The sequence below is a fragment of the Mus musculus genome, chromosome 11 (assembly GCF_000001635.26).
Source record: "Mus musculus strain C57BL/6J chromosome 11, GRCm38.p6 C57BL/6J".
Lineage (NCBI taxonomy): Eukaryota > Metazoa > Chordata > Mammalia > Rodentia > Muridae > Mus > Mus musculus.
Window position 1 is genome coordinate 115,848,529 of NC_000077.6, and position 14,738 is coordinate 115,863,266.

Below are 14,738 nucleotides of genomic sequence, written 5' to 3' on the forward strand. Positions count from 1 at the left end.
CCTTTTGCCTGTCCCAATCCCTCTTTAAGGGATTTGGCCCAACTCGGGCACATCTGTGTTGCTGGATTTATGCCAGTCCAGCTTAGCGAGAGGGTCCTGGCTTAGATGTGGTCAATCGAAGTCTGGGTGGGGTAGCAGGTGGTCCTACGGGGCCAGCCCTGGCTCAACCTCATAAGTGAGAGAACAGATAAGACCAGCAAGGGTTGGCATACAGAAAACAGACAAGACAAGGGTTGACATAGACCCTGGGAGACTAGGGAACTGTCCAGGAAGGAGAACCAGGCCTCCTCTACCAATGAGCATGAGCTGAGGTCCTTGGGGTGGAGGCTGCTTCCTCCAGATGTTCCTGCCTGAGTCTTCTTTCTGGGCTTCCCACTCCCAGGGAGACCCTAGGCCTGTGTTTGCTTCTTTCTCACCCTCTCCATGTGTTTGCTGGGAATTGAACTCGGGACCTCTGGAAGAGCAGTCAGTGCTCTTAACCACTGAGCCACCTCTCCAGCCCCCTCCTCCCCTCTTATTGCGCCGGCTACCTAGAGCTACCCCTCCTTTCATCTCTTCCTTGACAAGCAGTTCACATGCAGAGGCCGCTCTGTGGGGACACAGATACACTCTCTAACTCGCTGCCTCACCTTGCTTTAGGCCTACCAGGCAAACTGAGGCACTGTATGGCAGAGAATACACTTACCACCCCTCCCTTGACATCAGGGTGTCAGTCAAGGCCAAACATTAGGAAGAATTTCCCAGTGGCTTGTAGCTGCTCCTGTCCCTGACTGAGCTCCGGGCCTCTTGTCAGGCTCTGAGGGGCACCGGTGTCAGCAGCAGCCTCGTCGCGAGGCCTTGGTCGTGGCACTTCAGCTTATTGCTCTTATTTTGCACATGGCAAGCAGTGCAGATTGATGGCTCCTGCTCCCCAGCCTGGAGCTTTGTCTACAGGCCAGTCGGGACTGGCTGCCTCTTCCTCACCCTGACTGTTTGCCTGTTCTCCAGCCTTTGATGACCCCTACGCCCTGGTGGTGCTAGCCGAGGAGGAACTGGTAGTCATTGACCTGCAGACACCCGGCTGGCCACCAGTCCAGCTGCCCTACCTGGCTTCCTTGCACTGTTCCGCTATCACCTGCTCCCACCACGTCTCCAACATCCCCCTGAAGCTATGGGAACGCATCATCGCCGCGGGCAGCCGCCAGAACTCACACTTCTCCACCATGGTAGGGCCAGCCCTCGCCCTCAGCCCACTCCTGTCTTGGGCCCAGGTTCTCTTGGACTTCCTGTTCTCTTCTTCTAGGAGTGGCCCATAGATGGTGGCACCAGCCTGGCCCCACCGCCACCCCAGAGGGACCTGCTGCTCACAGGGTAGGGGACTTTAGTGGCTACTTTCCCTGTTCCAAGGGGGACATGGTAGGTGGGAGCGGAACCCTGGAGACCCCAGACACCCTGTCTGAAGTAGCCCTCACCAGGCTCTGCCCACAGGCACGAGGACGGCACGGTGCGGTTCTGGGACGCCTCCGGTGTGTGCTTACGTCTGCTCTACAAACTGAGCACTGTGAGGGTGTTCCTCACAGACACGGACCCCAGCGAGAACCTCATTGCCCAGGGTGAGGACGAGTGGCCCCCACTCCGCAAGGTGAGGCCGGGAGCCTGGGAGTCAGGGGTGCAGGGACCCAAGCTAGGATGCGCCGTGGCCACTCACAGGCATCCCCATCCCTTGGCAGGTGGGCTCCTTTGATCCCTACAGCGATGATCCGCGGCTAGGCATCCAGAAGATTTTCCTCTGCAAATACAGCGGCTACCTGGCTGTGGCAGGCACGGCAGGGCAGGTAGCAGGCTGGGCAGGGTGGGGTTGAGGGCAGAGTGGTTGGGTGGTTTGGGGGGGGAGACGGGAACCCCTGCCCGAGGGCATCGTCAGGAGCACAACCTCTGCTTTTCCTAGCAGAGGCAGGGTGCTAGATTAGCGTGACCCCAGAGTGATGACTGTTCCGCCTCCAGAAATGAGAGTTTGGACTGGAGTCAGGCAGAGGCCTTGGGCTTGGGCCTGGCTCCTGAGTCCTTTGCTGACCGGGCTGTCTAGCCTCTGCTGAGCTATCTGCCACCCCCACCTCAGGTGCTGGTGCTGGAGTTGAACGATGAGGCGGCCGAGCATGCTGTGGAGCAGGTGGAGGCTGACCTGCTGCAGGACCAGGAGGGTTACCGCTGGAAGGGGCACGAGCGCCTCGCCGCCCGCCCGGGGCCCGTGTGCTTTGAGGCGGGATTTCAGCCCTTTGTACTGGTGCAGTGCCAGCCCCCAGCTGTGGTCACCTCCTTGGCTCTGCACTCCGAGTGGCGGCTTGTGGCCTTTGGCACCAGCCATGGTTTCGGCCTCTTCGATCACCAGCAACGGCGGCAGGTCTTTGTCAAGTGAGCAGGGCATCCATCCGGGGCTTGGGACTGGGACCTTGTGACTCTGTAGCGTTGATGGCCTGACACGACATTCCACTTCCTCAAGGTGCACACTTCACCCCAGTGACCAGCTGGCCTTGGAGGGCCCTCTGTCTCGAGTAAAGTCCCTCAAGAAGTCTCTACGTCAGTCATTCCGTCGGATGCGTCGCAGCAGAGTGTCCAGTCATAAACGGCGGCCTGGTGGCCCCACAGGCGAGGTGAGGCCCCAGGCTCAGAGCAGCCATCTACAGGACCATACAGCTCTCCCTCAGGATCTGAATCCAGATCAAGTAGGTTCACCACCCACTTACCAAGTGGCCAATCACATGCCACAGCTGCCTTGGTGGCTCAGCTATCTCCATCCAGAAAGCCATAGATGTGATACTTATGTTAGAGTTAAGTCCCGAGCAAATATGCACAGTTGTTGTCTGAGTCAGGTCACTGTTGCTGAGATGCAACACTGTGCCCAAAGCAGGTGTGGAGGAGAGGGGTTTTTTTTTGTTTTTTTTTTTTTTTTTGGTTTGCACTGCAACCTACCATACAAATAAATAAATACAAAAAATAATAACCCATGGAATTCCAGAAAGTCTGGTGTTAGTCAGGGTTTCTACTGTTGTGATGAACACCATGATCAGAGCAACTTGGGGAGGAAAGGGCTTATTTGGCTCACATGTAATCAAAGGTCAAGACAGGAATTCAAACAGGTCAGGAGCGGATGCAGAGGCTGTGGAGGGTGCTGCTTACTGGCTTGCTCCTCATGGCTTGCTCAGCCTGCTTTCTTGTAGAACCCAGGACCACCAGCCTAGGGGATGGCACCACCCACAGTGGGCTGGACTCTCCCATATCAACCACTAGTTAAGAAAATTCTCTATGGGCTTGCCTACAGATCAGTCTTATGGGGGCATTTTCTCAACTGGGGTTCTCTCCTCTCAGATGACGTTCACCTGTGTCAAGGTGACATAAAATTAGCCAGCACAGTCATCCTATTATTTTTCTGTTCCTTTCCCTCCGTGAAATGCTCGAAGGTCAGGCAAGTTCTCCTCGGGGAATCTCTTACTTGCGCAAAAGTCCTCTTGGGTCCAAGCAGTCAGATCAGCATGGTTATGGCCAGCCCTTAGCATTGATCGAGTGAGTGTCCTGAGAGCCCGCCCTTAGACCTAGCCCAACTTCCTGCAGGCGCAGGCCCAGGCTGTGAATATCAAGGCTGAGCGGACGGGCCTGCAGAACATGGAGTTGGCGCCCGTGCAACGGAAGATTGAGGCTCGCTCCGCGGAGGACTCCTTCACTGGCTTTGTCCGGACCCTCTATTTCGCTGATACCTACCTGAGGGACAGTGAGTAGCCAGCCTGAGGTCAGGGCTGTAGGACACATCCCTGGTGGGAGACACTCATGGCGTGAGGCCACGGAGAGATGGGCTCTCTGCCATGAGGAAGTGGGCGGATGGGTACTTCCGGTGGGAAATCACATAGGCAGAGCTGCTGCCCAGGACCCTCAGAGCGGTACTCATTCAGTTGTAAAGACAGAAACCAGAGCCAGCACCTGGCTTGATAGCCTTGCTCCACTGAGCACTACAAGTATGGACTTACTTGGACACAGCACCTAACCTTTCTGGCTTCAGCTTCATGTGCCACCCAGACAGCATGTGGAAGCATTAAAACCCCCCTGCCTGATTTTTCCCTGCTGGCTGTGAGCGGTGTCTGCTGTGTCCCTGCAAAGGCAGAGCTGTCCTCGGTTTAGGATCACCTAAGTGGAGATTCTCATGAGAGTGTGGGAGTTCTTTCCCAGGAGGCTGGCGAGGCCCATGGCATGTCCATTTTAGAGGAGGGAACTGAATCTTTAAAAAGCTTGCCAGCCAGGCAGTGGTGGTACACACCTTTAATCCCAGCACTTAGGAGGCAGTGGCAGGCAGATTTCTGAGTTCGAGGACAGCCAGGGCTACACAGAGAAACCCTGTCTCAAAACAACAAAGAAGCAGCAGCCAACTTGACTTTAGAGATTCGGTAGCAAGGCTGGGTGGAAGCCCGGGTTGCTGGCCCCACTCAACCCCCAGGGTTGGGGGCTGGATTCCCAAACCTTTACTGTTTTGGCAGGTTCCCGCCACTGTCCCTCCCTGTGGGCTGGCACCAACGGAGGCACCGTCTACGCCTTTTCCCTGCGCGTGCCTCCTGCAGAAAGAAGAACAGATGAACCTGTCCGGGCAGAGCAGGGTAAGTGGTGGATGGGAAAACACAGAGGGCCCGATCTTGGGCTAGGGAGTGTGGTGTCACCAAGCCACCCATCATAGCCCTGTCCCCAACCTGCCTCTTCCCCACCGCCCTCCTCTGTAGCCAAGGAGATCCAGCTGATGCATCGCGCGCCTGTGGTGGGCATCCTGGTGCTCGACGGACACAACGTGCCCCTCCCCGAGCCCCTGGAAGTCGCCCATGACCTGTCGAAGAGCCCAGACATGCAAGGGAGCCACCAATTGCTTGTGGTGTCGGAGGAGCAATTCAAGGTGCCACGTGACAGGGTCCCCTGGATGTCCCTAAGGCACCAGCAGTGTTCAGCCCCTGGGTGGATACAAACAAGGACAGCTGGGGTTGCATTGGAGTAAGGGCCACAGGATCACAGAAAATAAGGAAGGGATCTTGTATGTGTCAGCCTTAGACCCAAAGGTCAGAGCTAGGAATACCAAGGCTGGATGACAGTGGCCTTGCATCCTCCCGACCCAAGAGCTGGGTGGGAAGACCATAGTCTGGTTATGTGCGACTCATGTCCAACTACCATGTGTGCCCAGGTATTCACACTGCCCAAGGTGAGCGCCAAACTGAAGCTGAAGCTGACGGCCCTGGAGGGCTCACGGGTGCGGCGAGTCGGTGTCGCCCACTTTGGCAGCTGCAGGGCTGAGGACTATGGGGAGCACCACCTGGCAGTGCTCACCAACTTGGGTGACATCCAGGTGGTCTCAATGCCCCTGCTCAAGCCCCAGGTGCGGTACAGCTGCATCCGCCGGGAGGACGTCAGCGGCATAGCTTCCTGTGTCTTCACCAAATATGGCCAAGGTGTGGAGGCACGGCCTGTGGCCTCTGTGAGGTTGGGGGAGTGGGAGGGGGGTCTCAGGCACTGCCAGGGATGGAGAGCCAAGAGTATCTCAGATGTGGAGCTCTGTCGGGCAGGCTCTGTCCCCATCCCCCTGGGAGGGAGGCCCTGTCTCAGCCACAGGGCCCAGAAGCCTTGGCTGGCTTTCCTCAGGGCTCTTCTGCCTCTCCCCAGGTTTCTATCTGATATCACCTTCGGAGTTCGAGCGCTTTTCTCTCTCCACCAAGTGGCTGGTTGAACCCCGGTGTTTGGTGGATTCAACCAAAGCCAAGAAGCACAACCGGCCCAGCAATGGCAATGGCACAGGCCTCAAAATGACCTCCTCAGGCCACGTCAGGTGAGGACGAAGGCCCAGAGGCTCCTCCTGAGGCATCTGCTAACTGGCCAAGGTGAACTCCTTCCCTTGCCACTGCCAGTCCAGACCTCCACCCATGTCGCTCAGACCAATCAAACAGGTCAACCTCACCCATTCCTCACAGATTTTCAGAACCTAGTGGTCCCTAACCCTCATTGTCTGCCCCTCCACAGGAACTCAAAGAGCCAAAGTGATGGAGATGGTAAGACAGGCCTCTCAGGCTGCTGTGTGGGGGTACACCTGGGGCATGGCTGGCTAGCCTGGGGTAAAGGAGGAGAGGGGCTGAGGGTGAGTGAGAGGCAAGATAGTCTGGGAGCAGGAGTGGACAGTTTCCTGCATCTGGGGTTCTGGCTTCCAGCGCTCCCTCCTTTAACCCCTGTAATGAGAGGGCTGGGCAGAGGGCCCAGGACAGGCCCACCTGACTACCCTGCCTTCCAGAGAAGAAGCCGGGCCCAGTGATGGAGCACGCGCTGCTCAATGACGCCTGTGAGTCAGTGTGGGGGCTGGTGAGGCTCACAGGAGGGAGGGAGGAGCATGTCTTGGGGTACAGAGCAAAGCTTGGAAAGCCAGAGGAAGCCAGGAATGCTTTTTGTGGGCCAGGGACAAGCCTCTCAGGGACCCCACTGGTAAAGGAGAAAGTGTCTGGCCTCGGCCTCCAAAGGCCTCACTGGGTCTCTCCTACCCAGCAGGGGTCCTAAAGGAAATCCAGAGCACGCTGGAGGGGGACCGGAGGTAAGTCACTGCAGCACTGGGAAAATGTGGGGACATGGGGGATGAGGCCACCCGTGGATGGTGACTCCCTGTCTCTGCCACCTCAGGAGCTATGGCAATTGGCATCCTCACCGCGTGGCTGTGGGTTGCAGGCTCAGCAATGGAGAAGGTAGGGCTGTGGGCACTCCAGAGGAGGGGAGGGCCTGCTGCCAGGGAGGGATGGGAAGGCGGTCCTTAAAAGAACTGCCACCCCTCCAGGGCCCAACAGGCCTCCAGGGCCACGTGAGCCCTGGAGATCACCCTCAGTGGCACTGGGTGGATGACGGAGGCACCTTCCCTGCCCACCTACTGTCCTGACCTACTGTCTGTGTCCTTCCACAGCAGAATGACTGGGACAGCACCCAGGCTGTGGGATGATCACACACTACTGAGGGCCTTGCCAGCCCAAGCCGGGCCAGGGGCTGCCAGTGCCCTGGCCACCTTCCTGTTGCTGCTCCTGGCCTCAGGAGAGGGGAGCTCCCACCGGGGCCGCCCCTCCTGGGCCCTGTCTGTCTGTCTGTCCTGACCCTTTTACCAATGTTGCACAGTTTTTATTTCCACCCTCTTTTGTAGTGGGCTGGGTTTTAAATTATAAATTTTAACCACCTCAAGTAAAACTGAGTTTTTAATAAACACCTTGTTTCGTCTTCACTTTAACAACCTGAGGACCCGTGCTTCTCTGTGCTTCTGGTCCATCTCCAGCCGAGAGAGAGAGAGAGAGAGAGAGAGAGAGAGAGGGAGAGAGAGAGAGAGAGAGAGGTTCAGAGAACTCCCTCTTAGAGTATTTGAATCACCAAGCGTTGCTAACTTTCCAGGAGTAGGGGTGACTATGCAGCGTCTGTCTGTCTGTCCCTCCTCCTAAGGTCCCAGGAACAAACTGAGACCTTATCTGCCAGAGTTCACCCTGGGGGAACGAGTGGGTTTATTGGATTTCCTAGTAGAACACAAGTGAGGGGTAACCTCCCCTCAACAGGCCACCCCTGAAAAGCCTTTATGAGAACTCCTCTGTAGTAATACAGAGGCACATGACCTGGTGGGTGCAAGCAATTAGGGCATAGTTGGTAGCAGGAACACCTGGCTACTTGGTTGAGGAACACCCCCCTCCCCCAGTTTAGCTCTGGCTGTCCTAGGACTCGCTCTGCAGACCAGCCTGCTGGGAACTCAGAGATCCACCTGCCTCTACCTCTGAGTGCTGGGGTAAAAGGCCTGTGCCAGTACCACAGCCCACAAACTTCAGTGAAAGAGAGAGAGAGAGAGAGAGAGAGAGAGAGAGAGAGAGAGAGAGAGAGAGAGAGAGAAACACCATCAGAAGGAGCTTGATAGCACAGGCTCACTTGGGAGGCAGTTCAGGCTAGCCTGGTCTACATTGCGAGTTCCAGGACAGCCAGTACTATGTAGAGAGACCCTGTCTCAAAAAATAAAAATTAAAATAAAGGTAAATAAATATCCACCAAAGGGCCTACAAGTTAGCTCAGTGGCACTTGCCACCAAGCCTGACCACTTGGGTTCAGTCTCCAGGCCACACAGGTTGGAAGGAAAGAACTGACTCCTGTAAGCTGGCTGCTGTCTGATCACACTCAAGGACTGTGGTATGAGAGTACACAGTGTGCAGGTGCATGCAGGCGTGCGAGCAGGTGCGCACACACACACAAAGAAATACAACTAAAAATCCACCAAGATCCCAGCACTTAGGAGGCAGAGGCAGGCAGCCAGCTGGTCTAGACTGGTCTACACAGTGAGTTCCAAGACAACCAGAACTGTACAGTGAAACCCTGTCTTGAAAACAAAACAAACAAAAATCTATCAATAGCAACTAGTTAGACTACAGTGCATGAATTCGTCATGATGCTGAACAACTGAAAAGACAGAGGAGAGAAACTAAGTGTTTTACAAAACCCCGGGGCCAGGCAGGGTGGGGAGGCCTTTCATCCCAGCACTTTGGAGGCAGAGGCAGGCAGATCTCTTAGTTCAAGGGTAGCTTGGTCTACAGAGAGAGTTTCAGGACAGCCAAGGCTACAAAACCCTGTACCGAAATTAATTAAAAGGGCTGGAGAGATGGCTCAGTGGTTAAGAGCACTGACTGCTCTTCCAGAGGTCCTGAGTTCAATTCCCAGCAACCACATGGTGGCTCACAACCATCTCTAATGGGATCTGATGCCCTCTTCTGGTCTGCCCAAAGACAGCAACAGTGTACTCACATACATGAAATAAATAAATACCTTGTAGGCAAGCCTTTTGAATGAAAGAGCATTGCACAGTATTCTCGATGGGTGGCAGTATTGTAGCCAATGAGGTTTATCGAAGACGTGATTATTGCTAATTGAAAAAGCAGTGGGGGGAGAGGGGCTGGAGAGATGGCTCAGCAGTTAAGAGCACTGGCTGCTCTTTCAGAGGTCCTGAGTTCAATTCCCAGCAACCACATGGTGGCTCACAACCATCTGAAGGGAATCCAATGCCCTCTTCTGTTGTGTCTGAAGACAGCTACAGTGTACTCATATAAATAAATATATCTTTAAAGATAAAAGAAAAAGCAGTGGGGAGGGCTAGGCATGTAACTCGGTTAGCAGAGGACTTGGCTGGAATCCACAGGGCCCTCCTCAGCCTTGTAGGGAAAAGATCCAGGAAGATCTCCTGACAACTAACGGTACTACTCCTTTGGGGCTGGAGAGCCAGCAGAGCAATGCTGGAGGACACTGGCTGCTCTTCTATAGGTCTGGGATTTGATTCCTGTCCCCCATGAGTCTAGTTTCAGTCCAAAAGTGTGCACAGTTCAAGGTATATACTCGTATCATATCCACTTTTTAGTAAGTTATATTTCACAACGGAAAAGAAGAGAACGCCCAAGTGTCCCCTGCCCAGTCCCATAGCCACAATCCCTTGTCTCCTGGAGAAGCCCCCATGTAAAACAACTTCATTCCGCCCCTCTTGGCAGGCCGGTAGTGAGGCTGAAGTAGAGCCTGGCTCCTCAGTCTGGCCTAGTGCCAGGCTGACCTGCCTGGCAAGGAGTCATGGCGTCGTCGCCCTGTCCATGGCCTTTGTCCACAGCGGCAGCGTCTCCTCTTTCCTCCGCTTCCACTCCATTGTTGACCAACCGGGTCAGGACCCGCTGCCTCCTGCATTATTGATGATGCTGCCCAGGAGGGGAGACTCCAGGAGGGGGACAGATTGAGCCCATAACCCTGCAGGAGCAGAAAGCATCTATAGCAACCGAGGCCTCAGGGCACCCATGGGCAGTCAGATCAGATCAGAAGGCAAAAGGATCAGGACATCGGGAAGTCAGTCATGGGCAGAAGTAAGGGCAAAGCGCCCCACCGCCGGCCTCGACCTGGAAGACCAGCCTCAGCCGAGCTGGAGTCTGGGTCCGCCAGCGCCGACTGCGCCCCAAGCCCGGACCGCAGGCCTGCCCGCAGCAAAGCCCGCAAGAACAAGCCCGCTACGGAGCACGAGGCCACTGGAGGCAAGGGGACCGCTGGAGGCCAGAGGAAGCACACCGGAGAGGGGAACCACCGCTGCAGAACATCACAGGAGACCCAGGAGAGGCAGAGCAGCTCGCAGCGTCTGAGACACGGACCCACGGAGAGCCGTGACTCCGGGGACAGTTGTGGGGAGCACACGGAGGAACAGGGAATCCCCAGGGAAGAAGTGAGGACAGGCAAACGCGGCCGCCGCAGGAGAGGAAAGGATCGGGGACCTTTGACTCGGCGAGGTCACGGAGAGACTCCTGGCAGGGATGGGGACACGTCGGGCGGGGATGGTGGCAGCTCGTGTCTGGACAGTGAAGCCCGCGAGGCCCAGGACAGCAGCAGCCAGGGCGGTGGAGCCCCGGAGCGGCCACCCAAAATGGAACCTTCGGATCCCAGGTCAGAAGGCGCTCCAATCAGAGGACCCAGCTCAACTCAGGTACAGGGCAAATGCCCTGGCAGCAACCATCCAGGCAGCGAAGGACACGCCTTGGAGCTCCAGAGCAAGGAAGGGTCGTCGGGGACGGGGCCTCAAAGAGCGAGTGACGATTCCCGGACAGATACAGACTCGAGCCCCGGGTGGGCTGGGCACAGACATCTCCCACAGAAGATCCCAGGAACCTCAAGTGGCATCCCTGAGTCCCAGGAGATAGAGCTGGGGAGGGAAGCTGCAGCCTCCAGCGTCCCCAGAGGCTCTCAGAGTCCCCAGGACTCTAGCGCGATTGTAGACACCAGTGATGTCGGGGCACAGCCAAAGGCTGAGCTGCTGGGCACCGAGCCTGAGACAGCGGGGGCTCCCGGGGCTCAGCTCCTCCAGGTCGGAGAGGTGACGAGAAAGGCGCTTGTGGTTGCGGGAGAGAGCGACGCGGGAGCCAGAGAGCGATCGCGTGCAGGGGACCCAGGGCCCCGGGACCGGACGCCACTGGCTGCGCTCGTAGTGCTGCGCAGGCTGCGTCCGAGGCCCCCAGCCGGCGCGTCTCCCCAGTTCGCTGGTGGCATCCGCGTGGGTCTCAAGGCGCGGCTGCAGCGCGTGGCGCGGGCCCTGGGCTTCCTGCGTTGGCTGCGACTGCGGGTAGAGCGACGTCGGACAGAGGCGCGGGCCGCGAGCCCGCGGGAGTGTAAGGAGCGCGGCCGCGAGAGGGCGCTCGAGGCGCGGGGCAGGGTGCCCGGGCCACGGCGCTGGTTGGCCTTGCGCCTGGCCTGTCGCCTGGTGGGGCTCCGGGGAACGCCGCGAGCTCTCCCTGGCGGTGGTCCGAGCCCTCCGCAGGCTCTGAGTAGCTCCGTCTCTAATGATGCATCAGCCATCGAGGATCCAGCTCCAGATCCCAAATTCGCAGTGGTCTTTCCCCGCATCCACAAAGCCAGGAAGGAGTCGGGCAGCAGCAGTTCGGGAACATCCGCGGGCGCCCCCACTGCTGGAGCTGCAGAGGATAGGGAGGAACAAGAAGCTAACGGAGAAGGGGTGGCCAGGGCCTGTCAGGTTCCCTCCTTTTTCCCGTCTGCCCGCAATGGGACACCACCGAATGAGAACCGGAGCCAAGCAGAGCCAGAGACCCTGGAAGCTAAGACTGGGGTGCACTGGGCACAGGACTCTAATCCCAGCGAAGACCCTGAGCTTGGCGCTGATACTCTGCTGCCTCAGCTCACCCTGGAGACTCGCCTGCGGCAGAATAGCCCCTGCAGGTCACCAAGGGAGCGGTGGGAGCCAGAGGATGACACTGAGGCAGCGCTGGAAAGGGACCTGGAGTTGAGCCTCCAGAGGAACCTAGAGATGCCACCCTTTCTGGGTGCTAAGACCGGGAGTCTCCCAGAGAGCCTGGAAGACATTGAGGACCTCGCCAGGCTGCGGTGAGGGGCACAATGTCAAATCCGCTGCCCCTGGTTCATAGTTTCTCATAGTTCATCCCGCCCTCAGACCTTTCAAAATTGTATGCAACCTTACTGAATCAACAGAAATTTTTGTCTCAGAGAAAGACAAATTTGGGGTGCAAGGTGCTTTCCAAATCTGCAGCCTTGCTCCTTAACTATCGATTGAACCTGAGGTCTCCTGCATGTTGGTCTTAATCTATATAACCCCAGATATATGAGAGAGAGAGAGAGAGAGAGAGAGAGAGAGAGAGAGAGAGAGAGAGAGAGAGAGAGTGAGTCCTGGCTGTGGTTGTAGCACTTGGGAGGCAGAGGGAGAGGCAGACAGATCTCCAGATCTCTAAGTTGGAAGCCAACCTGGTTTACAGAGTGAGTTCCTGGACAATCAGGGCTATACAGAGAAATCCCCCCCTCCTCTGTGTGTGTGTGTGTGTGTGTGTGTGTGTGTGTGAGAGAGAGAGAGAGAGAGAGAGAGAGAGAGAGTTAGAGTTGCAAGCCCTTGAGCCCCACGTACACATGTATATAGAGGTCAGAGGACCACTTGCAGAAGTTGACCTGCCCACCCTGCCACCCTGTAGTTTCTGGGGGTCACACTGGTTGTCACAGCTCTGCAGGGAGTGCTTGTACCTTCCTAGGCATCTTGCTCCCTGCCCCAAGCCTGTTTTTACCTTTTAACTTGTCAAAGAATCTTAGCAGGTTGCCTAGGCAGGAGTTGAACGTGTGGTACACTTGTCTCAGCCTCCCAAGTCATTGGACTTAGAGGTGTACCCCCAGGGGGTGGGGTGGGGGGACTGCAGAGCCCCTCTGAAAGTGGCACAGCTTACCTAGGGCTGCCCAGTCACTTCACCCTTGGCCCTGCTGTCCTTACAGGCTGGTGTGTGACAGCTCTGTGCTGCTGTGCCTCAAGAAGAGGTTCCACCTGGGCCGCATCTATGTAAGGGGGACCACAGGGAAGGGGGTGTAGGCTGGGTTCCCTGTCCTCTGTGGACAGGGAGCTCCTGGACATCCCTGAGGCCTCTCTTCATCCTTAGACTGTGTGTAAAGCCAGCTCTTCCTGGGTCCCCACAAGACATGCATGGTAGGCTGGTTTGGGGTGCATCAGAACATCCTGTTTGTATTCTCCCACCCCCTTCTCATGAGAGCCTCTGCTTTCCTTACCAGACTTTCGGGGGGCCCCTCCTACTTGCTCTGAACCCCCACCGGTCCCTGCCTCTCTTCTCATCAGAAGTCTTGGCCAGCTACCATCCTAGGAAGGCTCCAAACACCACACCGTATGTGACTTTGACCCTTTGACTCTATGCTTAACCCCCTGAATATTTGTGTTACTGAGTGAGTGCCAGGGCCCGTGGGCACATCGCTTATTCCTAGGAGGCCCCAGACAGCCATCTCTGGCACCTTCTCATGCTTCTGCTGTTCCCCCCACCCCAGACACATCTTTGCCATTGGGGCAGCAGCCTATAGCCTGTCTCAGAGCACTGGACAGGATTCCTGCATCCTCCTGGGGTGAGTTCTGCCTATTTGCTTGCCTGAGCCCACAGCATACCCTAACTATTGGTCCCATGCTCTGCTGGGCAGCGGTTCAGGAAGACATTCTCAGGACTGTCCTGAGACCATCCTGAGTGTTGCTAAGTAGCACTTCTTTCTGGCTATTCTCCATGAACCAGGTATAGCCTCTCTACAGTATAGGGATCACTTTCATGCGGTATATCCCACTGCCTGGGCTCAGTGGGGCAGTATCCCTTGTGCCTGCCCCTATCCTTAGCCCCTCCCCCCCCCTGCAGGGGACACAGTGGCTCAGGGAAGACTGAGGGGGCCAAGAAGATTTTGGAGTTTCTAAGCAGCCTAGGGCAGAAGCCGATGGAGGCCAACCTGGCTCAGGTGAGGTCTGGCAGGAGGCACCTGGCCATTTCTCAGGCCATTTCCCCAAGCCTGTGGCTTCTCATAGATCAGACCCCAAGGTTTTTCAATGCAAGGGAGTGGGGCTAGGCCTTTTTATTTTATTTGTGTTGTATTGTGGTTGGTTTTGTTCTTTTTAAGATGAAGGTCTTTCTGTGTAACCCTGGGACTCACTCTGTAGTAACTCTACAAATTGAGCTACACCCTCAATCCTTTGAACTGGGGGGTGGGGGTGGGGGTCTGATAATACTGACTCCCTGAGGGTCCACACAGCCAGCGGTATAGAGAACTCTCAGTAGGCAGTGGGTACCAAGGCCATCTTAAGAACACATGAGTCTCCCAAACCCTCATACAGCTGGAGGACATTCTACCCGTACTCGGCAGCTTTGGCCATGCCAAGACCATCCTCAACGCCAACGCCAGCCGCTTCGGCCAGGAGATCCGCCTCTGCCTGCAGCAGTGAGTGACAGGAACCAGTGGGCTCAATGGCACCTGGGATGGGAGCAGGGATACTATCTTTTGCCTCAGTCCCTGAATTGCCCCTTCAGAGAAGTGCTCCTGGGGGTACCTACCCTGCCTCTTTTACCCACAGGGGGCTTATTGTAGGAGCCTCTGTGTCCCACTATCTACTTGAGACCTCCAGAGTAGTGTTTCAGGTAATGACCAGCCTCCTGCCCACCCCTTCCCCAGCTCTGAAGGTGGGAAAGAGAACGGGGCATAGCCCTCAAGCCCTGCTCCCCACCAAGCCAGTTTCTCTACCCAAGGCCCAGGCTGAGCGAAGCTTCCATGTTTTTTATGAGCTGCTGGCAGGGTTGGACCCCACGGAACGTGAGCAGCTCTCTCTGCAGGGACCCGAGGCCTACTACTACCTCAACCAGGTAGGGCAGAGGCTCTCACAGATGGCTTGCCTAGACTCAGCC

The 14,738-nt window shown here is 56.6% G+C and overlaps 2 protein-coding genes across 12 annotated transcripts in view; both read left to right on the forward strand.

The window, feature by feature from the left end:
• Llgl2 (LLGL2 scribble cell polarity complex component) overlaps nt 1–7,252 on the forward strand; it is a 31,752-nt gene extending 24,500 nt beyond the window's left edge. For 3 of the 11 annotated variants that reach the window (XM_030245894.1, XM_006533083.2, XM_030245895.1), the window contains 16 exons: nt 988–1,205; nt 1,283–1,350; nt 1,468–1,621; nt 1,710–1,814; nt 2,099–2,391; nt 2,480–2,630; nt 3,589–3,745; nt 4,503–4,619; nt 4,740–4,906; nt 5,189–5,453; nt 5,665–5,827; nt 6,019–6,047; nt 6,284–6,331; nt 6,532–6,577; nt 6,664–6,725; nt 6,938–7,252. In XM_030245894.1, coding sequence (XP_030101754.1) covers nt 988–1,205; nt 1,283–1,350; nt 1,468–1,621; nt 1,710–1,814; nt 2,099–2,391; nt 2,480–2,630; nt 3,589–3,745; nt 4,503–4,619; nt 4,740–4,906; nt 5,189–5,453; nt 5,665–5,827; nt 6,019–6,047; nt 6,284–6,331; nt 6,532–6,577; nt 6,664–6,725; nt 6,938–6,945 — 2,051 coding nt within the window. In that variant the 3' untranslated portion in view covers nt 6,946–7,252. Of the gene's footprint in view, nt 1–987; nt 1,206–1,282; nt 1,351–1,467; nt 1,622–1,709; nt 1,815–2,098; nt 2,392–2,479; nt 2,703–3,588; nt 3,746–4,502; nt 4,620–4,739; nt 4,907–5,188; nt 5,454–5,664; nt 5,828–6,018; nt 6,048–6,203; nt 6,332–6,531; nt 6,578–6,663; nt 6,726–6,937 lie in introns of those variants that run through there. The other 8 variants (XR_388421.2, XM_006533084.2, NM_001252532.1 and 5 more) reach the window with 8 other exon arrangements.
• Nucleotides 7,253–9,396: 2,144 nt separating this feature from the next.
• The window catches only part of Myo15b (myosin XVB), a 34,693-nt gene continuing 29,351 nt past the window's right edge, over nt 9,397–14,738 (forward strand). The window contains exons 1-7 of the mRNA NM_001384233.1: nt 9,397–11,904; nt 12,793–12,856; nt 13,084–13,193; nt 13,351–13,425; nt 13,704–13,800; nt 14,174–14,277; nt 14,411–14,696. Of these exons, the coding sequence (NP_001371162.1) occupies nt 9,878–11,904; nt 12,793–12,856; nt 13,084–13,193; nt 13,351–13,425; nt 13,704–13,800; nt 14,174–14,277; nt 14,411–14,696 (2,763 nt within the window). The 5' untranslated portion in view covers nt 9,397–9,877. The remainder of the gene's footprint in view (nt 11,905–12,792; nt 12,857–13,083; nt 13,194–13,350; nt 13,426–13,703; nt 13,801–14,173; nt 14,278–14,410; nt 14,697–14,738) is intronic.